This window comes from Epinephelus fuscoguttatus, linkage group LG2 (assembly GCF_011397635.1).
Source record: "Epinephelus fuscoguttatus linkage group LG2, E.fuscoguttatus.final_Chr_v1".
NCBI classification, from domain to species: domain Eukaryota; kingdom Metazoa; phylum Chordata; class Actinopteri; order Perciformes; family Serranidae; genus Epinephelus; species Epinephelus fuscoguttatus.
The window spans coordinates 43,453,795-43,481,789 of NC_064753.1; the positions used below are offsets into that span (position 1 = coordinate 43,453,795).

The 27,995-nt window shown below is 39.0% G+C and overlaps 1 protein-coding gene across 2 annotated transcripts; it reads left to right on the top strand.

Annotated features, from left to right (window-relative positions):
* The first annotated feature begins 285 nt into the window (after positions 1 to 285).
* nr1h3 (nuclear receptor subfamily 1, group H, member 3) lies at positions 286 to 27,813 on the top strand. Of its 2 annotated transcripts, XM_049598720.1 has the most exons (11): positions 286 to 468; positions 4,975 to 5,171; positions 14,205 to 14,287; positions 16,335 to 16,577; positions 20,264 to 20,530; positions 20,670 to 20,875; positions 21,584 to 21,763; positions 23,600 to 23,699; positions 24,029 to 24,142; positions 24,357 to 24,451; positions 26,591 to 27,813. In XM_049598720.1, the coding sequence occupies exons 3-11, from the start codon at positions 14,245 to 14,247 to the stop codon at positions 26,735 to 26,737; spliced, it is 1,395 nt and encodes a 464-aa protein (XP_049454677.1). In that variant the 5' UTR covers positions 286 to 468; positions 4,975 to 5,171; positions 14,205 to 14,244; the 3' UTR covers positions 26,738 to 27,813. The 2 variants fall into 2 exon arrangements, with proteins under 2 accessions (XP_049454677.1, XP_049454686.1); XM_049598729.1 differs by lacking the exon at positions 4,975 to 5,171 and having other exon boundaries at positions 286 to 464.
* The last annotated feature ends 182 nt before the right edge of the window (positions 27,814 to 27,995 follow it).

The following is a 27,995-nucleotide window of genomic DNA, read 5'->3' on the forward strand; positions in this document are numbered from 1 at the left end:
TTTAAGGGTCCAAGCTCTCTGAGGCAAATTGTGATTTGTGATATTGGGCTTTATAAATAAAATTGAATTGAAAATTGAATTTTTACAGTGGGTGATTGTTCCACAAATAACAAACTGCTGTTTAAAGATGGTCATGTAGGTCAAGTAGCATTGAATTGTCTGGAATTACTCACATTAAAATACAAGTACACCTGAGTGTCTTGAATACATTCTTTCACTGCCATCTGCCTGTCAGACTAAACACTGGGCAGTAAAGTCCTCATGCACCTCTGAGCCTGATGAAATCTGTTTCCTGCTGCGCCAGCCTCGCGCTACCCGGGGCCGCTGAATCACATGATATAACTACGCTGGCTAGCGAGCTAACATGCTAGCTCCGGTTGTCAAAACCGCTGTCAGCTGCAGCCACAAACGGACGGAGTAGCATACGCCAACCGACAAGTAGTCGCAAACTCGTCAAGTTCCTGGCAAGTCAACCAATTTCTCCTTTTGTCGTGTCTGTGGTAGCCGCGGTGCTAAGTTAGCTAAGCTAAGTTAGCTAAGTTAAACTTGTCAAAAGGGAGTTGCTCTCGAGTGCGAGAGTGGGTGTTAGGCTAACGTATAAGATAATGGCCTTGTTTGGATTGACTATGAAGCTAATCTCACCTAAACATCCAGTCGTATATTGTTTTATCGGCGATGTTTGAAAGCTAGCGAGTCAACCGTTGTTACATTCAAATAATGTTGCCGTTAGCTAATATTTACACGCTAAACTTGTAGCTAGCTGCGTTTGTTTGTCTTCTGTTAACTGACATGAAGACTGGTTGACTAACTAACTTGGCTAGCTAATGTTAGCAGCAAGTCTGAGGTCAGACTACAAGTGAATATCAGCAGTGTGAACACGAAACTTGTTAAATGGGTTTGAAGTTGCGACATGCTCTTTCAAGTTGTTTATATACCATGATTGCGACATTAACGGCCACTAACTAACATTAGCTAACTAACCACCGAAGCTAATAGCAAATTAAGCTAATTCAGCTTGACTAAGGCTGCCAGGCTGTGCCAGTTTGATCTGGCATCGTTTTCTTTGCCAGATATACCTGGTTGCGTCGTGCCTGTGCCTCAATAGGGTTTTAAGTGAAAGCCTCAGGTATCCCTGGTTCCACTTTCACAGATGGTTTTACTTATTTTGTCTCACAAGTCCTCTGTGTGTGCGTGTACACACTTGACATCCGCTGCACCTGTTGACAGTTCTGTATGACTTACATCTTTATCATTTTATAAGGTTTGGTGACCTCCTATAATTCCCAGCACAGTCCCACCCAGTTTTACCCTGAACAGAGGTCTCTATAGTCAGAAGAAGTGAAAACATCTGGGTGGGTCTGAATGTACTTCTTCTTCCAATGTTGTGCTTGTGGGAACTTGATTGATTTTGGAGCTGGTGACTCTTGAAAGCACTGACTCTTTGCTTTCACACCAAGTTGTTGCTGAGTAAGGTTGTCCATTTTTGCTTCACCGGAGAGGTTTACATCCGTCGGTACCCTGAGACTTCAAGAAAGGGACATTTCCCACTCAACCTTGCTGACTGTTTGTACACAGATGTTTGGTTTCATGACTGGCAGACATTTCTGAGTACAACTTTTTCACAACCCACCAACGCTGTCGCTGACGATGACAAGAACTGGGATGTTGCTGCATTTATTTATTTTTTTAGGCTTTGTGATTGTTCTCAGCACAGTGTTGCTAATAGGACTGTAGCGATTCATCGTGTAGTCTATGTCAGACAGTTGTGGAAAATGGTTAATATGATATCCAACACCTGTGTTAACATATTGAAATTGCTTATTTTCTCTAACCAGGGGTCCAAAACCCAAAGGTCCTCACTTAACAATCATAGCAGACTGAGAACATCAGCAGATATGCTCATTTGAGGATCTGGAACCAGTATTTTTTAGCATTTGTGCTTTAAAAAGGATTAAATGAGTAATTAATTATTTAAATTCTCGCAGATTAATTTGCTGTTGTTTGAACGATGGATGAATCGAGTAGTTGTTTCAGCACCAGTTGCTAAATAATCTCAAATTAGTTGTTATATTCACACTAGAGCTGGGTGATATGGTCAAAAATCAAAGTATGACAGTATTTTTGGCCAAACACTTTTATCAATATCGTTGGATATTGCAAGGATATTGATGGACCATTGGTGTTTTCACAAAATACTTACACAATGAAATTTCAGCGTGGGTAAACGCATATAATAGAACAGCCAGAACAGTCTGTTAAGTTAAGAAAAGTACATAGTTTTACTGTAATGCAGCCTTTAAAAAAAAAAAAGAAATAGACAACACTAAAGATGTTATGATATCCAAAATCTTAAGGCCCAAATACCAAGCTGACATCAAAGAATTAGTGGTGACGAAAGCTGACTGTTGCCAAAAAGTTGTCCTCCAACACACTGCAAATACTATAGCAAGTGGCTATCTTGCAGGTATGTTCTGCGCCTGCGTGAGAGGAAATATATCTCCATTCTAGCCAGCGGCAGTAGTTTGTATTCGTCATTGAAAAAATAAAACTAGAAGACCAACAGGATGGACTAAGTCGCTAGTTAGCCAGTTAGCTCATTAACAGCACATCCCTATGTTGAAAGTAGGGGTGCACTGAATTCATTCAGATTCAGATTCAGAACACTTTATTAATCCCCTGGGGGGAATTGTTTTTGTTCCAATGCTCCGTGCAAAGTAGAAATAGAAATACAGCATGAATGGAAACAAGAGATAAAGATGAAGATATAAATAAAATACTAAAATAGACAATGAAATAAATAAAATAAAATATTAAAGTAGACATTAAAATAAAATAAAATAAAATAAAATAAAATAAAATATTAAAGTAGACAATAAAATAAAATAAATAATAAAATAAAATAGTAAAATAAAATAAATAATAAAATAACGGACGGATTAAAATGTCGGCAGTGTGGCGATATTTTAGTCCGTCAACACACTCGCATTTGTGACTAAAATAGTTTTGTGCGGGCAAAATAAATCATTCAGCACGCTGTGTGAGTACAGATTTCAACCAGCAGCAGAAACGAAATGGCGAATCCCACCAGTTGTGGGTTGAACGGGGGTCGCAGACACGGACAGGAATACGTATTCCTGTCAAATACGACGGCGCATTATAACGGCTTACCGGCGACGGAGAAGACCGGCTCCAGGTGAATAACTTGTTGTCATGACTGCCCAAAAGTACCTGAACAGCTGCGTGATACTACTCAGAACCGTGATACTTTAACTGGTATCATACCGTGGGTCCCAATTTTGGTACCCCCTCCAGATTAGTACTGGTGGTACTAATCTGGAGGGGGTTCATCTGCAAAAACTAATGAAAAACTAAAAAACGGCATTTGGTACTCGGTATTCGGCCAAGCGTTTAATATTATTAGGCTTCGGCCACAAATTTTCATTTCGGTGCATCCCTAGTTGAAAAAACAGATATTTATTGTTTACGTGTGAATAACACAAAGAAATATGAGCAGTTTTTCTGATAAAGAGCTCAATGGCTAACAAAAATAATGTTGCCACTGTAAAAAAAAAAAAAAAAAAAAAATCAGTCTCACTCCTTCATGACTTGAGTCATTTGTTAGCTTTCCTCACCTCCATTTCTGTTTTTGTGCACTGAGCTGAACTGCTAATCTCATGGATGGGCTCTGCAAGCTCCATCTTCGATTCAACTTGTCAGCCAAAAAACAGCCGACAAGGGCCGACTAGTGCCAACTTGCAGGGCAGGCTGCAAAAACTAGGGTGACAGTCGTCCACTGATGGACTGACATTGACCATCAGCCAATCGTTGGCTTGGTGTGTCTGGCCCTAAGATAATATCTGGTTTTGTATCTCACTATATCAGTATGATTGCCTAACTCTAATATTCACTGATTTTGGGTGTTAGCAAGTTTGTCTCAGCATTACAAAACTAGTTGAATTATAGCACGGTGTATCGTGGGTCAAATTGAGATCTGACTAGTTGACATGTAAGAGAAGAATTGCCCCTGTCTTTTAATTCAGATGCTAATGTGTACTATTGACTTGTGAGTTATAATCAACTATAGTAGGTTGTTATGACCAAACTAGATCCATTATGTGTTGTGGCTTTATTGTCACACACTCTGCAAGTAGATTATATACTGAGCAGAGCATTTCAGCGGTGACTGCTGGGATAATAACATGAGGTTAAAATAGTGTGGTTGAGAAAAAGTGTTAAATATAAAAAAAAAAGCATTTGGTGTTATTCAGTGCTTTATTGATTTTGCTGGCACGTTGATTTCTTTTCCAGTAGTCTACGAAAACATGCTCATGGACAAAGGTGACTGGCTGATGATAAGATGCAGGGGACATTGGACTTGTACAGAGAGATCCGCGCGGGGATGACATGAGGTTACAGGCACAGTCGAAATGCTTTACAACCAGAGAATGTGAATTCACCCAATAAAACTTGATCCATTTGATTACGAGACCAGTTGTCTCTTAGACTTATGATCCACCATGGTGACACAACATATTGATTTTTGGTTTCTCAATATGTGAATATGAGACCTGTTCTTAAAGGTATTCATGATGCATCCAAGCTAGATGTACAGTTGAATTGCTTTTGCCAAATTTTATGTTGTTTTTCGCTGTGTGACATTTTTGTGGGGAAGGCTTTAAGTGGTAACTGCCTTTACAGAGCGGGATCTGAGGCAGTGAACCACAGTACTCTTTATATTTAGATTAAAAACTGGAGAAAAGTCAGGGTCATCCTTAGGTGTCTGTGTGTTACGAGGTTGTTTGAGGAAAACGGGCTGCTTATACTAAAAGAGGAAAAAGACTGGCGCACCACAGCCCTGTGGGGATTTTAAAGCAATGCAAATGACCAATAGTAACCTCTTGTGTTCCCTCTTTCACCCTCCCTCCCTCTCTCTCTCTGTTTTCCCCTCTGTCTCCCATTGGGCATTGTAGAAAGGGACTCTCCTTCTTTCCTACTCACTGTCTTCAAGATACCGCGTCATTAAACTTCTGCCCAATAAGTCACTGGGGTTTTGGCATCCTCAAGGCTCATCAGCCAAGCCAGTCCTCCATCAGCGCAGGGATATCGATAAGACTGTGGTTGTGGACTCACATGGGCAGGATGCATAGACGATAAACATATCAACTTCAGAGGTAAGGTCAAGTCCAATGCTGTGCCTGTCACAGAGTCACTGTTGCAAATTAATTTGAGCTAAATGAGGCTTTGTCTCAAAATGTCCTCCTCTTTGTAATTTCGGCATTAACTGACGTTGCCAGGAGCAAATTGCTTTGTACTAGTCATGTTGTTTTTAGTGGAAAAATTAAGGATATCATTGAGAAATCCCAGTGGAATTTCATTCTTTATATGCAGCAAATTGGAGCCAGTGTTGCTAAATGCTGACATGGATATTTTAAAGGCAAACATAGTATTACTCATAGTCATATTGTGTTAGTTAGCCAACATTCAGAGTAATGTGCAGATTGCAGTTACGTCAGCGGGCAAGTAGGGTCATAAAAACTGACACTTGGAGTAATAGCATATAGTTTGCAGGCAGGAGTGTCGCGATGCACTGGTATAGACATTAACCATGGTATTTAAAAATGAAAAATTGATATGTTAATAATACACATATGATGACATCGTGTTAATAATCCAGCACTTTTTTTTTTTTTTTTTAGATTTTTTGGGGGGGCTTTCTAGCCTTTTTTTAATGTATAGGACAGACGAGCGTGAGGGGGAGAGAGAGAGAGGGAGTGACATGCAGTAAAGGGCCACAGGCCGGAGTCGAACCCGGGCCGCTGCGGCAACAGCCTTGTACATGGGGCGCCTGCTCTACCACTAAGCCACCAGCGCCCCATAATCCAGCACCTTTTAAATAATTTACATTCTCACTTTCTCCCTCTCTCCACCATCGCCATCGAGTTGCCTTTTTATCATTATCGCAAACTCCTTTAGCCAAAATAATCGTGTTGTGAAAATCGGATATAGTGGCCGCCCTGGTTGCGAGTGGTGAAATGAAATATTACCTGTTGCAACTTTCACATAACCAAAAGAAGAACAACTTTAGCTTTACGTAAATGTTCATTTATTTAAAACCATCTTACTTCAGAGTACTTTAATTAAGATAGATGCGGTGTGCATTTATGCGTGAGGAACATTAGCGTAACTTCACTGATTGTATTTCAAAAGCTAAAAGTTTGGGTCTGTGTCCTCTGTCAAGTTTATAACTGCCCATGTTGTTAAAAAAACAATTTAACAGTACAGATCAATATTGAATATTATCAGTGGGTCATTTTCTGCAGTACGTGTGCACATTCTCGCTCTCTCTTATCGGTTATGTTCACTACAGTCATTCTGCAGCTCTCCTCTTCAAACCACGTTATAGCCCTGTTATATTTATCTTTTAATGAAAATTTTAACTTGTGCTAGGATTGCCAAGGAATCAGATTTTCGCAGTACAATAACCGTCTCAGAAAATACTGGGTTTCATGGTATCACAGTATCTCAGAATTTATATTATCAGTCAGAATGACCCTTAAAGGAATGAAAATGAAAGGGTTATTTTTGGTTGAACAAATATAAAAAGTCTCCCATTTATAAATAAATACAATAAAGGGGAGATTCTCCGTCCAGTTGCATTTTTTCCCCCCAATATGGTAGATAATTAAATGCACATCATATGATAACTGTCAACTGTCAACACAGTATTCCTTGAAACTGATGTATCGCTGCAGTCCCAACTTGCACAGCCTCAATGTCACTTTTCCCCGTGGTGTCGAAAAGCGCATTGAATATTGATCATTTTCAAGGTATTGTGTCAGAGTTAGAAATTCCAGTATCGTGACAACAGTCATAACCACAGTTTAAAGTTTTGCTGTTTAAACGTCTCACGATATTTGCTGCAGTGACATTATTGAACGCATGGAAATGTTTACAGTCATTGTCAGTCATACATATATGTATATTAAAAAAAAAAACAAAAAACCAAGGCATCTTTCTGTGTGACAGCTTTTATCTTCTGCTGCAACAATAACCCTTTTACTGGTTTACTATGGTATTTAGAAACTTATCAGTGAGGCTTTGAAAGGTACCGCTGTCATGCCTTTTCACTGTGTTCCGTTTTTACCATGGATTTTCCCTTTTTATATTCGGATGAACATAACTTGTCTAGAGTTACGCAATGAGAAATTCATTCTTAATCACAGTTCTTCTTTCATCTTCTTGTACTGATTTACTGCTGAACTCCTTTTTGATTCTTGTTGTGACTGTCGTGTTATCTCACTGATTACTTTTTGTTCTAATACCATTAATATATCGCAGTAAGTTTTAAAAATCAGTACCAGGCTGGCACGAGTTTTATATTTTCAAAGTTGATAGAACAGTTGACATATTTAAGTTGATCGTAATTGTAATAATAATAGTTATGCTGGGTAACTATATCCCGTATTTTATTGACGTCAGAAACGGTTGCATAATACAGAGTTTGTTTTTGGTTCCCTCTGACTCTGTGCGTCATAACAACACACATGCACGGGTCCGATAGAATGAATGGGACGTCTAGCAAGCAGCTCAGTAGGTGATATTAACAGTGACAGAATAACATTACTTTTTTAAGATTGTGCATTTGTAATGCATTTAAATTAAATCCAGCATCCCTGAACCTATTTGCAGTCTGTCAGCTGTCAGATTACAACCATTTTTGTCAGTAGATGCAGAAAACAAGGTTTGTCTGGAAACAGCTTATCATTCCTGACAATGTTTTTGACAGTTTGGAAAGTTTTGGAGAAGGATTACCTTCTATTTGTCTGTTCATATATCAAGTAATGTTTTCAGTTTTTAGGAACATTAGCTGATAGTTTATAAGCATACAGTACAAAAGGCATTGGTTGCAGGGGGCAGCAGAACCTTTGTGACACAGTTTAAACATGATTTTAACACTGTAAGCTTTACATAGGAAGTAACAGTTGGTGCTGTGCTTGTGCATGTTGTTATATAGTGAAAGCTTGCATTGGTGGTGGCCTTGTCCCAATACCACAATGCTCTGAGTCACCACTGTTGCTATGTTTATAGGCAAACAGTGTGTCTAACATATTCAGTGTTCACTTAGCAGAAGAGGAAATAAAGAAAAATTATAGCTGCTGCGCAGCGATGGGTCGAGTCCGGGCATTTTTAGGCAATTCTGAGCAACAAGCAGAAGAATTGGAAGACATTTAGAAATTTAGCAACACAACCTGCTTTTTGCATCAGCTGAGGCTTGAACTCACAACCTCTGAGACTAAGAATCAGTTTCTATCTCACTGAGCTAATTAGTCAGTGACAATTCATGTGTGGCTTCACAAATTGACTAAGCCAGATGTGCAGGTTTAGCAGCCGTCCATGCATGGAAAAGCAGATTTTAAACCACTGTAAAAAATTCAGTTATCGAAACAAAAATCTGAAAATACACATATTGCATCTAGACAGCATGGAGATGTTGGTAATTTGTTTTAACAATGATTGATTTGCTTCATAAGTGAAAAACTGATGTTTAACTAGTTGAGCTACGTGCAAAGTGAGAAGCCTCAGATGGTTTCACACTGAAGTATTGACACTGGATCTTTGTGCAAAGTTTGGTTTATTTTCAAGCATGAGAAGGCAGATTTTCTAGCAGAAAAAAAGACTTGAAGATGCCGCACAGTGATCAGTCACGCTCAGGCAATTTTAAGCAATAAGCTGGCGCACACGAAGATGATTACATTACAATGTGGATTCTGCACCAGTTGAGGCTCGAATCCGCAACCTCTGGAACCTAAGACGGTCATCTACTGCTCTGAGCTAATTGGCAAGTAGCAACTCAACAGTGGCTTCACAAATTGAGTAAGCCATTCACTGTTGTGTAAGAAAGCAGCCATCCGTGCATGGAAAGGCAGATTTGAAATCACTGTAAAAAATTCAGTTATTAAGACAAAAATCTGAAAATACACATATTGCATCTAGACAGCATGGAGATGTTGGTAATTTGTTTGTAACAATGATTGATTTGCTCCATAAGTGGAAAAACTGATGTTTAAAAGTGCCATTTTTACATTGACTCCAGTTGTTCACATTAGAGCAAAATTCAAAATGCTGTCAAAAATTCAGTTCTTGAGATAAAACTCTGAAATTTGCCACACATCATCTACCATGACTCTAGAATTTTGTCAGTTTTTTTCACGAACATTGAAGATTTATTTAGCAAGAATTTGCATGTATATGTTTACAGTACCGTTTACAGCCAAACATTTTGATGCACTGTAGGCTCAATTTTTGACAAATCAAAAATCTGAGAAACATAGTTTTTGTAGGACAGTCTGAAGATGCTCTGTAGCAAGTTTGGTGTCAATTGAGCAAAAATTGTGGGAGGAGGTAGGTTTAAGAAGTTTTACAGTTTTTGAAAAAAAACAGTGAACTTCATAGTTTTTAATAGGTTTAAGTGTACAAAAGTTTCTTCAGTATTGGGGCTACAGTTTGATGAAAGTTGTGAAGTTGTATCACGTATGGTTGATTTGTTATGAATTTTCAAAGTTTTGAAATTTAGTCCCTTGCTGTAGCACCACCATCAGGATTATTGGCTTGAGTTTACAGCTGAGGATATCTGGCATGAGACTGGACCTTTGTGCAAAGTTTGGTGAGTTTTCACCCATGGGAAGTATGATTTCCTCGGAAGAAGAAAGAAGAAGAAGAATACCTAGGATTACAATAGTGTCCTGGCAGCTTAGCTGCCCGGACCCTAAAAAAGTCAAACTAAAATGATCAGAGTATGAAAACCAAAATAAAGAATCTGCTTATATTAATTAGGGTTTGGCAATGTAATGTTTTATATCATGAGAAAACTATGTATACTGTATTTATCCTCGCAAGCAGTTAACAAACAAACCACACAGTACAATGACGGGGGCAGAAACTAAATGTCAGACACAAAAAAGTAAAAGGAGTATGCCCTTTTAAGCACGCATATGTTCCAATCAATGATCCAGGCTGCTTTTGGTAGTATTGCCTTTATTGTTATTAACAGTTATTTAATTTTACTTCTTTCTTTTAGGTTTAACACACACTCAACAAGGCAAAATCAGATAGGAAATGCTTTATGCCCCTTCCAATTTGGAAGAATTAGTCTCTTAGTAGATGAGCAACCCAGTCTCCATAGGTCTTCGACAACTTCAACTTCCAACTTCATGCCCAGCAAGCATACTTCGGGCACACACGGAAATTGACATTTAAAAACTCTGACATAAGTGATATCACTTCTGACCAGAGCGTTTAAACAGCTGGATTGTCCAAGAACATGTGGAATAAATTATGGCACAATTATGCCAGCGTAAAGCTTAATGTTTGTCTTCCATCTTGGATAATCTAACAAAAGTAATACATGCTGTGCACAGAATCTTATATGGTATAATCCTAAATCTCACACAGATCTCAAAGTAGGGGTGTGCCACATCATCTCGTTCACGATAATGCCGGTATATTTTATAATATGATATGAAAAATTCATGTCGTGATACTTGCAATATTTCGATGTGTTGACATATTGACATTGTACTGTTAGCTACGGCAACCATAACCATGGCTGAAAGCGAAATTATTACCGACTCTGCAGTGGTTCCAAAAAGAGGAGCAGCTTCAGTAGTGTGGAATAAACTGTGGCGTCCTGAATGTTTTATGAACAGCCCCGGACTTCTCAGACTCTTTTAGTGACTTACCGCTCAGAGGGAACAGCGTCTCTCCCTCTCCTCTCTCGCTGTTCGCACACAGGAGTCGGTATTGTTTGTCATAACGTCATCGTCTAATTTTCTGTTCTATCCTATCCCATCATATTCTATCTCTCCCTGATCTTTTACATTGTTTCTGTGTTCTAATTGTGTTATTATTCTATATTGTTTTGTATTTTTAACTGTTATTATTTTTATGTAAGCGTCTTTGAGCACTTGTAAAAGCACATTATAAATAAAATTTATTATTATTTATTATAAATCTTTGGTAATGTAAACCTACATGACGCTCGCAGCTTGACAAAAAACTACATATATGTGAATGTGTGATAGTTCTGGTGTCTGTCAGCCTGTCACAGGTTACATTACATGATTAGAGAAGAAATGGCAGAGCATAAAAGTCTAGGTGGGAAAAAAACAACTCAGTCATTTAGTTTTACTAAAAGAAGGAAATCACCTGTTGATTTATATATATACAGTACAGGCCAAAAGTTTGGACACACCTTCTCATTCAATGCGTTTTCTTTATTTTCATGACTATTTACAATGTAGATTCTCACTGAAGGCATCAAAACTATGAATGAACACATGTGGAGTTATGTACTTAACAAAAAAAGGTGAAATAACTGAAAACATGTTTTATATTCTAGTTTCTTCAAAATAGCCACCCTTTGCTCTGATTACTGCTTTGCACACTCTTGGCATTCTCTCCATGAGCTTCAAGAGGTAGTCACCTGAAATGGTTTTCCAACAGTCTTGAAGGAGTTCCCAGAGGTGTTTAGCACTTGTTGGCCCCTTTGCCTTCACTCTGCGGTCCAGCTCACCCCAAACCATCTCGATTGGGTTCAGGTCCGGTGACTGTGGAGGCCAGGTCATCTGCCGCAGCACTCCATCACTCTCCTTCTTGGTCAAATAGCCCTTACACAGCCTGGAGGTGTGTTTGGGGTCATTGTCCTGTTGAAAAATAAATGATCGTCCAACTAAACGCAAACCGGATGGGATGGCATGTCGCTGCAGGATGCTGTGGTAGCCATGCTGGTTCAGTGTGCCTTCAATTTTGAATAAATCCCCAACAGTGTCACCAGCAAAACACCCCCACACCATCACACCTCCTCCTCCATGCTTCACAGTGGGAACCAGGCATGTGGAATCCATCCGTTCACCTTTTCTGCGTCTCACAAAGACACGGCGGTTGGAACCAAAGATCTCAAATTTGGACTCATCAGACCAAAGCACAGATTTCCACTGGTCTAATGTCCATTCCTTGTGTTTCTTGGCCCAAACAAATCTCTTCTGCTTGTTGCCTCTCCTAGCAGTGGTTTCCTAGCAGCTATTTGACCATGAAGGCCTGATTCGCGCAGTCTCCTCTTAACAGTTGTTCTAGAGATGGGTCTGCTGCTAGAACTCTGTGTGGCATTCATCTGGTCTCTGATCTGAGCTGCTGTTAACTTGCCATTTCTGAGGCTGGTGACTCGGATGAACTTATCCTCAGAAGCAGAGGTGACTCTTGGTCTTCCTTTCCAGGGTCGGTCCTCATGTGTGCCAGTTTCGTTGTAGCGCTTGATGGTTTTTGCGACTCCACTTGGGGACACATTTAAAGTTTTTGCAATTTTCCGGACTGACTGACCTTCATTTCTTAAAGTAATGATGGCCACTCGTTTTTCTTTAGTTAGCTGATTGGTTCTTGCCATAATATGAATTTTAACAGTTGTCCAATAGGGCTGTCGGCTGTGTATTAACCTGACTTCTGCACAACACAACTGATGGTCCCAACCCCATTGATAAAGCAAGAAATTCCACTAATTAACCCTGATAAGGCACACCTGTGAAGTGGAAACCATTTCAGGTGACTACCTCTTTCATTGAAGCTGTGACAAAGTAATCAGGGCATTATTTTGAAGAAACTAGAATATAAAACATGTTTTCAGTTATTTCACCTTTTTTTGTTAAGTACATAACTCCACATGTGTTCATTCATAGTTTTGATGCCTTCAGTGAGAATCTACAATGTAAATAGTCATGAAAATAAAGAAAACGCATTGAATGAGAAGGTGTGTCCAAACTTCTGGCCTGTACTGTATATATAGATCCCAGGGGATCTGTATATATTAAAAAAAATAAAGATTTTTGTATTTGGGAGCTGTTTAAATGTGCAATTTGCAATTTAAATTTTATTTTGTTGAACTATTAATATTGTATACAGAATCTGAATCTCACTCTGAGTTACTGTTGTTCACAAACTCAGTTTTTACTGAATATTTGAAGACAAACTGCAAATTATATCACTTATTTTTTTGCGGTTCTATTTTCTTTAATTATTTAAAATATATTTTTTCTAGTTTGTCATATCGTCAAGAATTTTGCTATCGCAAAAATACTCTGAAATATCGTGATATTATTTTAGGGCCATATCGCCCACCCCTGTCTCAAAGCTGATAGAAAGATATGCATTAGGGGCAGCTATAGACATTAGGTTAAGACCACACCCTATTGCCAGGGTTGCCTTTAGACTGTTTCACTGCTATTCTGTTACCAGGGCAACAGTTTTATGTTGTCAAGTTTGTAACAGTCTAATATAATATTTCTGCATCAGTGTGATAAAGTGCCTCTGTGTTTTACAGTAACAGACATTCTCATCTTGTTATTTTATCTACCCTGTTTATATCAACCAGGATAGATTGAATAAACACCCTGAATTTGAACATAATACAGTTCAACAGCAGCATCAACTGCAGCCTCTGAAATGACCGTGAAGTTGAATCAGCTCCGCTCTAAGACAGTTTCAACAAAAAAAAAATAACAAAAAACTGAACATTTTAACATCCATGATGGGAGGATTTATTGCAGGACTGTTGTGTTAAACTGCATTAGTTTTAGTTAGATAGACCCAAGAAGCTGGCAGCTGATGTCATGACTTTGGTGTTTAATTACAGTGATGTATTAAATTATACATAATAATCAACTTAGATGCCCTTTTTGAGTTTTTTTTTTATGTGTCAAAACAAATTGCGGAAAGCCTGTATTTTTAAAGTGAGGTTTCCTCCTCACAGGCTGGTTAAAAATAGACAAAATCATGCATGTGTGTCTGCTGAATCAGCTTCCTTAAATGCGCCCGTATGTGGCGCATGACAAACTTTCATTTCTGCTTTTACAGCCAGTTGGCTTTCCTGCATACGCATTTTTATAGACAGGATCTCAGTTGATTCTAAGACTCGTCGTATTTTAGACCTTTCTAAGAACGGCGTTACGCTGTGTTGGATCATAATGATTTCCTTGCTATTGATGCAATTCGACCACATCCCTGTTTTGAATGTGTACACACCCTACATACATAGAGTGTCAGCAGAATTCCTTCCCTTTTTATCTCACTTGGTCACACTGCTTCCATCTAAATGTTTTTTTGTGGTTATACTTGTAAAATTGCCATTATAACGGATTGTTTTCTTTATTGCATAGGTACACGTTGATTTCGTAATGACAAGCTGCTGTGCAGAAGATGTCCACGCTGTCTGTGACTGATATCCCAGATGTTGGTCATGGTAAGAGGAACCGCTTCTTCTATATTAGTCCTCTGTGTGATTAAACTGGACAGGGTTCACTTCTCTCAGCAAAGCTTGTTTTACAATACCACAAACTTTGTATGATTCTGTTGTGTGCTCTAGAAGTGGCCGTCCAGCCTGGTATTTATATTCTATCATCTATTATGTTGTCCAACTCAAAAGAACATCTTGATTTGAAATAGAATGAAGTTCATGCGTGGGAGTCTGATGAATCCTTTTTCTGAAATGCATCCACGGCACGACTGCTTTGATTTTTTACAGCCTAATAAAAGAGCAATTTGAGCATTCAGTGTTGTAAGTAGAGCCGGGCAGTATATCAATATTATATCTGCATCATGATTTGAGTCTAGATATCATCCTACAAAGTTCCCTCTGTTGTGGAAAACCTGGAAAAGTCATGGAATTAGTAAAATCCTCGAAAGTTTTGGACAAGTCATAGAATTTTGTTGTGTGTAATGAAGTTAATTGTCACAGTAATCTTCTGTTGATAATTTTGACGAGTGTAACATAGTAGCGCTTTTATTTTCTGGAGCTGTTGACATAACGTAGCTTGAATATAGGTAGATGTGACATTCTGTTTACCATCATGTAGCTTGTATTTCTTCTTTTTCTCCCGCAGTCTGTCGCTCTCTCCTTGAGCCAGCCAGCTGGTATCATGTTTGAATAGAGTTTGAAAGGACAGTGCACTGACTGTGCCTGTAGGTTTGTAGGAAGTATTGGAAGTGAATATGAACATAGCCAGCTTTTAGAGGTTGGAAAAGGTTGCTGTTCGGTATTCAAAAAATAATTAACATTGAGATTAAAGTATACTGTACAGATCTGTTTGGGTTATTGACCGAATCACTGTGACGTTGCACAACACAAGCAGTCACTTCTGGGTAGACGATTGATTTGATTTCTGTTGTCATTTTCAGCTGTAACTGTAACATTTAAAGTTGTGTAGTCAAACACTGTGAGTCGACCTATCTGATGTTTTTAATAAACTGAATCTGCAGGCACAAGAGTTAAACAATGTACTGCTGTGGACAGGGCTGCTGCAGGATGTATTTTAGCCACCTAAAAAAAAATCATTATCAGTGTAAGTGTATGATATATTGAGAGATTTTCACCATCTTTCCTTACACACTAACCAGTTGACGCCACGGTCAACCAGCAACTCAGTGTTCTGCTAAGTAAGATACAGAACACTTTATTCCCTTTGATTTTTTGTAAATTGTTTTTATTAGGTTTTGCAGCTTTTACAGAACATAACACGGGAACACTTTCAGGTCCATAGATCACAGTTGTCATATAATGATACAGACATGCAAGCACAAAACTATAAAGGTGTACGCACAGGCTCGAAGCTAAGCAGAAATAATTATAACGGTTTCTGTTCCTCGTCACAAAAGTCCATCTAAAGGCAAGATAAAGCAGTGAAAATATTATAAATATAGTATACATTTAAATTATTTATTCATGTTTTAATTTTTTGGTGGGCCTTCTTTTTAGGTGGCTAAAAACAAATCATTCAAGACAGTGTTTGCTAGGCGCTGTTTGATTTTATGTTCATGACACAAGGATTTTCTACTCCGAAGTTATTGTAATTTATTGTTGTGTATGTTCATGGGGATTTTATTATTTTGGGTCCTTGAAAAGTCATGGAAAAGCTTGAAATTTTGTTAATTAAAACATGTCGGAACCCTGGTCTTAGATTTTGGATTTCGTATTAACATGAGCATTGCCTTTTTCTGGTTTTAAAGGCTCCATTACAGTAAAGTGACGCAATTTTCTGACCTTAACAGACTGTTCTAGCTGTTCTGTTCTTTGCATTTACTCACTTAGTCATTATATCCACATTACTAGTGATTATTATTTATGAAAAATCTCATTGTATGAATAATTTTTGAAAGCACCAATAGCCAACCCTGCAATATCACCCAACATTTATTTTTGGACACCTGTCACAGTTGAGGTAAAGACAAGCTGATAAAGCCTTGAACAGTGATATAATGTGGTTTGAATGTGTTTGTGTCTCCTCTGTCAGATGAGAGTAAGGTGTTTGACGGGGCCTCTGAGCTGCAGCTGGACTGCATGGTTGAGGAGAGCAGTGGAAGCACCACAATGAAGCACGATGGCCTGCTGTCGCTGGCTGACCTCTCCCAGCCAGATGACTTCCCCGTCCCCCCCCATAATGGCCCTTCACTAACTGACATGAGCAGCCCTCTGCCGGTAGAGCCGAGCGACATTAAGTTGGATCCATCTGCAGGTGACACATCTGCCAGCATAGGTGAGAGAAAAGTTGTCATACAACTGACATTAAATTTGAATCCTTGTTGTATTGAAGGCGTTAAATTTTTAAGAAGAAAAATTGAGGTAAAAAAAGCAGGCAGTGACTTAATAGTGCACATCCCCTTTAGAGAGAGTGTCTAGTTGCGTATCTGGAAAATGGTGTGCAGTTCCTGTAAGTAGTCATTTAGGGAAAACCTGAAAATCAGTGGTGCATCACCATTCTGAAAATGAAGATGTGAGAGCAGGCATGGCTAAATTTGAGTCCCATTTTTACATAATTTCTGTCAGGATGCAGTGAAATGGGGAGCTTAACATTTTATGGTAGTATATTCTACCATGGAATATGGTACATAGAGGCGGCTGTGGCTCAGAGGTGGAGCAGGTCATCCACTATCGCTCCGTCAGTCCACGTGTCGAAGCATCCTTGGGCAAGAGACTGAACCCCAAATTGCTCCCGATGGCTGCTCCATCAGTGTATGAGAGCGTGTGAATGGTTACTGAGCAGCAGGTGGCACCTTGTGTGGTAGCCTCGGCCACCAGTTTTGTGAATGAGTGTGTGTGAGTAGGTGAATGTGACTCTTTGAGTGATCAGAAGACAAAAAGGGTGCTATACAAGTGCAGTCCATTTACTATTTACCATTCTCTAGAATCTAAAAAAGTAGGGTGTGTTTCTTCAAGTGTGTCTGTGTGCTTACTGGACTGGTGTGACGGCTTACACAGACGAGACTAACCAGCATTTTGGTGTTGTCCATTTGTCCACCTCATTTCTTGTGAATGTGATATCTCAGGAACACGCGAAAGGGAATCCCTTTGAATTTGCTACAACGAATGAATGAATGAATTAATCCTTTATTTACATTTTTCCAGTGACATCACACTGACACAAAACAAAATAAATAACAAATATAAAGTTAACAAGTCAACACAAAACACTGGCATAACAAAATAAAGAACTAATAAAATTGGAAAATATATAAATTAAACAGTCAAGTGTTCAGAATAAAGAGTGGGGCAGGACAGACGGGAGAGAGAACAAGAACGAGAGAAAAACACGCCGTCCACAAAACTACAAACGTGACGCAAACGTCCAGTTGGACTCAAGTGGGAATTGATTAGATCTGGGTTATCAAAGGTCACTGTAACCTCACAAAACAAGTGTATCTTCATAACTCAAGAATTCATACACTAATCATGACAAAATTCTGCACATGAAATGATGACATTTTATATCCAGCAGCTCAAAGGTCAACATCACTGTGACATCATAATGTAACTCAGGAACAAAAGGAGATATTGAATTGGTGACTCTCATCTTGGGCGTCTACCTTGAGGCTGTGCTGATTGTTCAGATCATCTGTGCTGGTGAAGCATCCACGTTTAGAATTGATCTTCCTCGCAGCAACATCCATATTTAGAGCAAAGTTTACTGTCATGGCTACAACTTTGTGGTCTCCTCTGTTCTGTCTACCACAAGCTCACTGGTTCTGCTGATAGCGAGCTTCAGGTGATTGTTGTGTCACCATGTGACGAAGCTCTCTATCAGCTCTCTGTGCTCCTTGGTAAAAATAGTCTCTGAGTGAAGACAGCATGGAAATTATTCACTGGAGTCACACATTTTAACATAGCAGTAACTTTTGTTTCGCATTTGAAAAAAACCCTGCTTAATCCCTTTTTATTAAGTTATTTCAAAATCTTCACACACATTATGAGTCTGGATGTCAATTGCAGCTTTGTCTGGTTGGTGGAGGCATGTAACTGCAAGTCAGTGATTTTAGTCATGAAAGTCATGTATATTAATACAGGGGTTTTTTTTAGAAACTGAAGTGCAGTTGTGCTTTACTAACAGCACAGTCAGTGATAGCCTGTACAGTTGAATTAACCTGAATAAATTTTCAACACAGTGAATGTATTGGGTTGAATTGGATCAGATGTACAAGACTATGTAATAAGCAGGTAACTCAGTGTTTTAATCATGTTCCAAACTTTGTCTTAGTTGCTAAAAGTTTGAAGAAATTAGAATTTAAGCCATAATTCTCCTTTTTTTTTCCTCTAGAAATTTAGTATTTTTTTGTTAATATGCAGACACCTGTAATCGCCAGACATATGACAGGATGTGGTTGACTTGAATTTGAATTGTGTGGTGTAGATGTGTGTATGGATGGAGCGATGGAGAGAAAGAGATATAGATTGAAAGTAGACAAGCAGACTTCACCCATCCTCCAGCACACATCAGATAGCCCTCAGTATTAGGGGCTGCACAGTTAATCGAATATTGATCATTGTTAGGGATAAAGCAGTGAGGCAACAAGGACACAAGAGTTTTTGACAAAGTCATAGGTTTTTATTTACCCCCAAAAAATGCATGAAAAATTACAAACCAAGAACTGAACAACTAGGCATATGAAAGAGGTCAACAACATAACTATACTCAATATAATAACTAAACAAGGTGTTAACTAGGGCCCGACCGATATGGATTTTTTGGGGCCGATTCCGATATTATGGAATAAAACAATCCGATAACCGATATATCGGCTGATTAAATTTTTACGTTTTTCATTTTAAAACCCCCCGAAATACCTGCTTTTGATGGCTTAAATATAGTTCAAACACCCGTTACAAAGATATAAATTGAAGGAATAACATTTTACTATTTTCAAATAATTTTATTATTCAGAAATTGTGTGGAACAAGCAGCATATGAACAATTTGAACACAAAATAAATCAAAAATATGATGTGCAAAAAGGCAGTAAACCTCTGGGAAATAAAATAATCATGCAAAGTCTATATGAATTAAGACATTCACATGTATGTTCACAGTACCAGAGTTCTTCTTATTATTGGCAATGTAACAGAGGTAGGTTATAGTGCAAAAAGTAACACAAGGACATCATTTCTAAGTAAAACACCATATATATGATGAAAATAAAAGTGTTAACATCGGCGTCAATCAGCCAACTTTTGGTCGATTGCCGATTATTCTCTAATGGCTATAATCAGCCGATTAAATTGGCCGGCTGATGAATCAGTCGGGCCCTAGTGTTAACTGTCTTTAAGTGTGCACTCTGCAGCAGCAGTCTGTGGAAAAACCTTTCTAACTGTTGCAGCAACTGTAGATGATCAGGACAAAAATCAACCATCATCAACTATCATCTGTTGTTTGGCAGTATTTGGATTTAGGAGACAACAAATCATAAGCAAAGAGTGCATGATTCTTGTGTCTGCACCACAAAGAAACACAACTAAATTGTTATCACCTAAAAAACACTCAACAGTCTATAGAACAATGAACGCATGAAGACCAAGAGATAAAATGTCCACAGAAATGCTGACACTCATTCTACCATGACTAATGATACCTTATTGAATTCTTGTCCTTGTCTAGGGACAAGACATTAGAGCGGCGTGTCATGGTACCATGACCGCTGTAAAAAATAAAATAAAATAAAATGCACTAGCAGATATGTGTCCATTGAAGATGGACTGTATTCGGATAAAGAACCTTATTTTAAGTCGTATTTTGATGTCGTGATATCAGTATTGATCAAAATAACTGTGATAATCATAATCATAATTGTGTGAGCTACTCAGTAAACAAGTTGCTACTTAGAGAATTTCCGTGCCTATAATTCTTGAAAGTGCTTAACGTGGCTAATCACCTCTGTTTTCTATGTGTGTGTAGATGGCCAGCCAGTGAAGAGAAAGAAGGGGCCTGCGCCAAAGATGCTCGGCAATGAGGTGTGCAGCGTATGTGGTGACAAGGCCTCTGGTTTCCATTACAACGTGTTGAGCTGTGAGGGCTGCAAGGGCTTCTTTCGGCGCAGCGTCATTAAAAGTGCCCAGTACAACTGCAAAAACAACGGCCGCTGTGAAATGGACATGTACATGCGGCGCAAGTGCCAGCAGTGCCGCCTGCGCAAGTGTCGGGAGGCGGGCATGCTGGAGCAGTGTGAGTGTCTGAATGCCAAATGAATCAGAAAATTTAGATTCTGCTTTAATTTTGGAACGTGGGTTTGCAGCCAGAGTGAAAATCATAAGAATAAAGTGGAACATCCTGTTAACTTGAGTGTATCCTCTCTGACCTGTAGGTGTGCTCTCTGAGGAGCAAATCAGACTGAAGAAGATGAAGAAGCAGCAGGAGGAGGAAACAGCCCGCACGTCCACAGTGGTCACCCCCACCCCTCCGCAGGAAACAGCCGCGCTCGATCCACAGCAGCAGGAGATGATTGAGAAGCTGGTGGCCATGCAGAAGCAATGCAACAAAAGGTCTTTCCTTGACCGACCGAAAGTGACAGTAAGTGGACGTCTCAGAGGATAAATTTTGACCAGTTAATTGTCTTTCATGCTATACTAACCATATAGAAGGCGGTGATTTTATTACACCCACTTAATGCTAAATTCAGCAGGCCCACTTCAGAATCAAAATGAGCTTTGTTGGCCAAGTATGTGTGCACATACAAGAAATTCTCTGACTCTTTTGTTGCTTTTAATGTAAAAACTAAAATAGGCATACAGCTAAAAACAGGAGCAGCAGAGCTGGACAAATAAAACATAAACAAACTAGACACATGGCCAGAGAAATTAAACATCGATACTTTCATGCTGTTGTGGGGGTTGCGGTAGTAACGATTAACTTGGGACAGTAAAATTAGCTACACTTGGGGAATAAGTAACAGGAGCTGCATTTAGGGTAGGTGTTCAGTGTGGGAGGCCAGTATTCTGCCAGGACATGGCAGCTCGAGGATTAAAATATAGCTGCTATAGAAACAAAAAGCTGTTATTGTGTGACTGCTGGTGTGTGTAGGTAGACTGAGAGTCACGGACATCTGGAGTCAATGTCTGTTAAAAGCATACTTGATGTGAGCATCTCTGCTGTCCAGGTTTAACCTCTAATACACTGTGTCGGCTGCTTTGTGAGCATTACAGGAGAATGATGACTCCATGCTTACCAATTCATACATTTGGGTGTGTATGTTAATGTTTTTGTTTGTGCATCCAACAGCCGTGGCCACAGAGTCAGGATCTGCAGAACCGAGAAGTGCGTCAGCAGCGGTTCGCCCACTTCACTGAGCTAGCAATCATGTCAGTCCAGGAGATTGTGGATTTTGCTAAGCAGCTTCCTGGTTTCCTGGAGCTCACGAGGGAAGACCAGATCGCTCTACTGAAGACATCAACCATTGAGGTTTGTCATTATTTGTCATGAGAGATTTTTCTTGCAGGTGCAGCTTAAGGCAAGGTAAAGGTAATTTATATCTCAAAGTGTCATGCAACAGAAGGTGCACAGCCTGCAAAGGCTTTCAAGACACGACAGACATAACAAAAATGAGCAACATCATAATGAGAGTGAAAGAACAAATATAATACACCTGCATGCATTTCAAACAAAATTAAAGAGTGTCAAAGCAGATTTGAACACAGGCCTGCTCCTTTGACATTAAAGCTATGAAACATGAGACACAGTCTGTAGCACATCAAACATAAAGTGCCCTCCTACGCTGTTAGTAGGCGTGTAACACAAACTGAGTGAGGTGAAACACTTTGTAAACAGGTACTGAAGTCCACATTCATCAGACATAGAAAACAAATCAGGTATTCTGTAGACATTTGAGGAAAAGCCTGTTTCTAAGACTGTGATATGATGGACAGTAGAACAAAAAGTGAACACAGGTGACACAATCTGTTTTCCCTTGAATTTGAATTAAGATAGACCTCTGTTACTTTTGAAATGTTTGTTTTGCTCTGAATGCAAGCATTTTAAAATGAACATTGTAACTGTGTACTTGGGATGTGCCATATCGTCTTGTTCACGATGATACCGGTAGAATTTTTAATATCATATATATTTATATATATACTATATACTCACAGTATTATTTTTTCCTTGTTGACATTGTAACAACAACAACAGCAACAACAAACATTGCTGAAAATCAAAATTATTACCGACTCCATGGTAGTTCCAAAAAGAGGAGCAGCTTCAGTAGTGTGGAATAAACTGTGGCGTCCTGAATGTTTTATGAACAGCCCCGGACTTCTCAGACTCTTTTAGTGACTTACAGCTCAGAGGGAACTCATTCAGCGGCTCCTCTGGCAGCAGCACAGCGTCTCTCCCTCTCCTCTCTTGCCATGTGCACACAGGAGTCGGTGTTGTCAAGTAATTTTGTCATAAACCTTTGGTAATGTAAACCTACGTAACTTGCGGCTTGACAAAAAACTCCATATATGTGAATGTGTGATAGCTGTGGTATCATAACAGCCCGTCACAGGTTACAGCGTGATGATTAGAGGAGAAATGAGAGCATAAAGGTCCAGGTGGAAAAAAACAAACAAAAAACTCACAGATCTCATAGATTCTTTGGGACATTTTTTGTATTTGGGAGCTGTTTGAATGTGTTATTTGTGGTAGATTGTATTTAGTTGAACTATTAATACTGTAACAGAATCTGAATCTCACTCTGAGTTACTGTTGTTGTTCACAAACTAAAGAAATGAGAGATCATTAATGTTTAGTTTTTATTGAATATTTGAAGACACTGTAAAACTCTATCACTCATTTTTTGCAATTCTGTGTTCTTAAATTAATAATACAATATTTACATTTGTTTACTAATTTGTGATGTTGTCAAGAATAACGTTATTGCAAAAATACCCTGAAATATCGTGATATTATTTTAGGGCCATATCACCCATCCCTACTGTATACATCACTGAATTAAAATCAACACTTTCTTTGATATGATACAGATAAACTAAATGCAGGGAATTTGTAAAAGAAAGAACAGCTGACTCATTTCAAAATGTTGTTGTAAGGTCTTAAATCTTATATTTTTGTCATAGAATACAGAAAATATCTTACTAGCACTGATAGACCTTCTAGTCCTCAGCAATGCTGTTTTAAAGACTTGGTTGCTTCCTATACAATTCTGACTACTTCTTTGAATATCTCTGCAGATCAGTTTGTCTTAGTTTGGCTTTATTTTAATATTCCTCTCACAAACATGTGTTTCGTCTTTCTCAGATTATGCTGCTTGAGACATCACGGCGGTACAACCCTGCTATCGACAGCATTACATTTCTGAAGGATTTCAGCTACAATAAGGAGGATTTTGCCAAAGCAGGTGCACTTGCTCATTTCTACCTATCAGATGTTTATGTAATATATGAATATCACATAAAATGATTACCTGTATTCCTGTAGAGTTTTTTTTACTTTATACAAATTGTCTTTTTTTTTACTCAAGCATGCCTCAACTATTGCAACAAGTAGACAGTAACCATCAGATATTAAATACAGCATATGATACTCGTAAATATGGGGTATAGTTTTGGAGATAGGGTATGTTTAATGTTAAGTTATGTAAAAAACTTAACATGCTGCTCTTGCTTCACATTTCCTTCCTTTTGAGTGACTTTGTTTCCTTGTTTCTCTCAACTCTCACCTCCCCAGGGCTTCAGTTTGAGTTCATTAACCCCATCTTTGAGTTTTCTAAAGGAATGAACGACCTGCATCTGGATGAGGCAGAATATGCGCTGCTTATTGCTATCAACATCTTTTCTGCAGGTCAGAATGTATAAACACCACAACCTACGGTGAATCCTCAAAGTCAGAATGTATTTAGAGCTAATGTTACTCCTGTTAGTTCTTTAATAAACAAATGGGCTGATCGCAGTTTCATCATTTCCAATCATGAATCACATTTTACCGCACAGTGATAATCTGTGATGAAAGACATTAACAGGTGTCTGTTTGTTTTGTGTGGTAACCTCTGTTTCAGATCGCCCGAATGTGCAGGATCACGATCTGGTGGAGAGGCTGCAGCAGCCCTATGTGGACGCACTGCGCTCTTACATCATGATAAAGAGACCAAATGTAAGTGCTGGTGGTTTACATAACCTCTCCTCTTGTGACCGACGATATGTCAGCATAACCTGGCTGGCGTCATCACAACAAGCACATTGGGTCAGGGCTGAGGTTACTTTTTTTTGTTCAGACTGGAGGAGGAGTTAAACAAGAGCAGTTGTTTGCTGGATGAGAAAGTCCATTAGGAGAAACTGTTTTTACTGTAACACAGCTACTGAATGTGAGAATGTGAGTGACCTAAATCCTTTGTCACTGTTTGACATCAACTGAAAATAGAGCTACAGTTCGACATTATAAGTCAGTGATGCAGAGACATAGCAAAAGTCACTGTAGGGCACAGTCTCCTCTACTCTCCTTGCTGAAAGCTGAGAGTAGACACAAATTTCAACTTGGACTCAAGAATGAATTGACTAGAATTTGGTGGGCAAAGATCAGGGTCACTGTGACCTCCTCTGTCTCATTCCTGTGAACATGATATCTCAACAACACCTCCAGGGATTATTTTCAAATTTGACACAAATGTTCACTCAGACTCAGTGATGAACTGATTAGGTTTTGGTGGTCAAAGGTCACTGTAACCTTGTGTCCATTTCATTCTCATGAACGAAATATCTCAAGAAGGCCTTGAAGAGGTTTCCCCAAATTTGGCACAAATATCCACTAGGACTCAAGAATGAACTGAGAAGTTGGTGGTCAAAGGTCAAAGGCAGTATGACCTCCTTTGTCTCATTCTTGTGAACGAAATATCTGAAGGATTGAGGGATTTTTTTTTTTTTTTTTTTTTTTTTTTCCCCTCAAATTTGGCACAAACATCCACTTGGGCTCAATGATGAACTGAATATTTTTTGGTGGTCAAACGTCAAGGTAACTGTGACCTTTCATTCATCTCATTCTCATCATTGCGATTTCTCAAGAAGGTCTTGAGAGAGTTTCCTCAAATTTAGCACAAACGTCCACTTCGAAACAAGAATGAACTGGTAGGATTTTAAAGGTTAAACGTTGAGGTTACTGTGACCTTCCGTCCGTCTCATTCTCATCATTGCAATTTTTCAAGAAGGTCTTGAGAGAGTTTCCTCAGATTTGGCACAAACGTCCACTTGGAATCAAAGATGAACTGATTAGATTTTGAAGGTCAAACGTTGAGGTCACTGTGACCTCATCTGTCTCTTTCTTGTGAAAACAATATCTCAAGAACACCTTAAGGGAAATTCTTCAAATCTGGCACAAACAGCCACTTGGGCTCAACAATGTATTGAATATATTTTGGTGATCAGTTGTCAAGGTTATTGTGACCTTACGTCCCTCACAAATCATTTCTGGCCATAACTGAAGAATTTGTACGCAAATTATGACAAAATTTCACACAAATATCTAACAGGATAAAATGAGGAAGTGATGACATTTTATATCCAAAAAGTCAAAAGGTCAGCATCACTGTGACGTCATAATGTTCTGCAAAAACACTTTTCTATCCATTACTCAACGTCGTAACTCGGGAACAGAAGGGGAGATATTTGGTCAGATACTGAATTGGCTGATTGTATAGATCTTCTGTGCTGCCGGGTTAAAGGCTCATTTATACTTCCTTTACAAATGAAAATAGACGCGTCTGTTTCAAACATTGTAAACGCCACTGCCCTCATACTGCCATGTGTCCTTTATGTTGGCATAGATACAGCCAACAGATGGCACTAGCAGGCGGAGTCAAACGTTTCACACAACAACAAACAAGGCAACAGTGGAGGGGGTCGTAATACTGTATCTTTAAATGGAGGCATCATTGTAGATGACAGTGGTCTGTGCAGCCATATAACAATACATCCTGACACATGGACGGAGAATTTTTTTTCACTACATTACCACTTTTTTCCGTTCCACCATTATTTAAATTTCTTTATCATCTCCTGTGTCATATTTTGCTTGAATTATGCTACACTGCCTTCGTGATCTCTGGTGGTACTTTTCCGTTTTGTCCATATCTGCGAGCTTTCAGGAAATGTGTACAAATATGGACAAAGTGAACGCAGACTGCGAACAGGAGGCTCCATCTGTCTTCGTCTCCATATCTGACGTCGAGCATAAACGAGCCCTAAGATGTATGTGAAGGCTGTAATTCTAGTTTAATTTTTGTTTTAATGGTTTCCTCAGGATCATTTGATGTTTCCCCGTATGCTGATGAAGTTGGTGAGCCTCCGCACACTAAGCAGCGTCCACTCGGAGCAGGTTTTCGCCCTTCGCCTCCAGGACAAGAAGCTGCCCCCGCTGCTCTCTGAAATTTGGGATGTGAACGAGTGACTGCAGACCCCAATGTCACACTCTTTTTGAAGCTTGAGACAGACATGGCATCCAGCAGGAACACTGACTCATTTCTGGCCATCTGGTCAGGGATTAGTGAGATTTTCGTCTCGTGTGGGAGGAGAGCATCGTCGCCCTTTGCTCTCAGACAGACTGCTAAACGGTTCTGTGTTCGAACGGAGAAACATGAACACCTAGTTGTCTTTGAGCCTTTTGTTGTTCTTAATTTTGTGTAGATGCTGACATGGTTGTGGCGATATTAAAAAACCAGCATCAGGCTCTGTAGCCAGTTTTCTTTGATTTAATATTTGTTGAAAGTTATGTCAATTTCTAGTGCAGTTCTATAGTCATCCTCTAACAATTATAATCTGAGCAGGTCTTAGCTGTGGCTGCCTCAAACGTCAGGATTACAGTTGCACATTCAGTTGAAATAGTGATTATTTTCGCAGTCGTGCAATAGGTGGAAACGGATACAGAGTTAAGCATGAGCAGACGCATATCTGCTGTTCACTTTATTGATGTTAGGGTTAAATGGTAGGCCATCTGGTTGGTATTGTGCGTTGTGATATGGCAACAAATACTTGGTGTTCCTTTTGGAGAAAGTGCAGAAATCAAAAGGTCGGTGTAGTCGCTCAGGTAAAGTAATGTGAAGTAGACCTCTAGAAACTGGAGGCTTCTTTAATTTCCATTAGATTAGTTTTCTTCCAAGTGCATAAGGGACCCTTTTGGTCATTTCTAGATGCCCATTAACTTTCATGTAAAATTTTATATTTATTTTCACAAGACAAATGTATAGCGTGCACACATGAAAAGTATCCACAAGATTGTACAATCACATACTAACGCACATGAAAGTAGAACTGCAGACTGTGCCCTCGTTAACAGGAAATGGTGATGTGACTAAATCTTTTTTTATTATTATTATTTTTTTTTTTTTTTACACAGAGCACTGGTACCTTGAGATAGGTGGTACTAATGTCCACAAATTCCATGTAAAGATTAAATGTTGGTTAAAAAAGGAAGTCAAGCAACCATCTGTGTGACCCTCCTTCCAAATAAATGAAAATCCATCCTGACAGAGTCGTATTCATAAATCATAAAATGGAAAAAAAATTGCCTCTATTAACACCTTATTCATCGTTACGTGTATGTGACATGTACTTCTATTCATTTCATTACAAAGTGGTTCAGTTGTTTTCATATTCTGATTTGTTGTTTCATCACTAGCATTTAAAAGTGTGACAAATGTATAAGCAAC

What these genes read in the sequence shown, in the direction of transcription:
- nr1h3 (XM_049598720.1), top strand. Translation starts at nt 14,245, where the DNA reads ATGTCCACGCTGTCTGTGACTGATATCCCAGATGTTGGTCATG. An exon ending in TATCCCAGATGTTGGTCATG is followed by an intron (nt 14,288 to 16,334) that starts GTAAGAGGAACC and finishes CTCCTCTGTCAG; the next exon opens with ATGAGAGTAAGGTGTTTGAC. An exon ending in TCATGATAAAGAGACCAAAT is followed by an intron (nt 24,452 to 26,590) that starts GTAAGTGCTGGT and finishes TGGTTTCCTCAG; the next exon opens with GATCATTTGATGTTTCCCCG.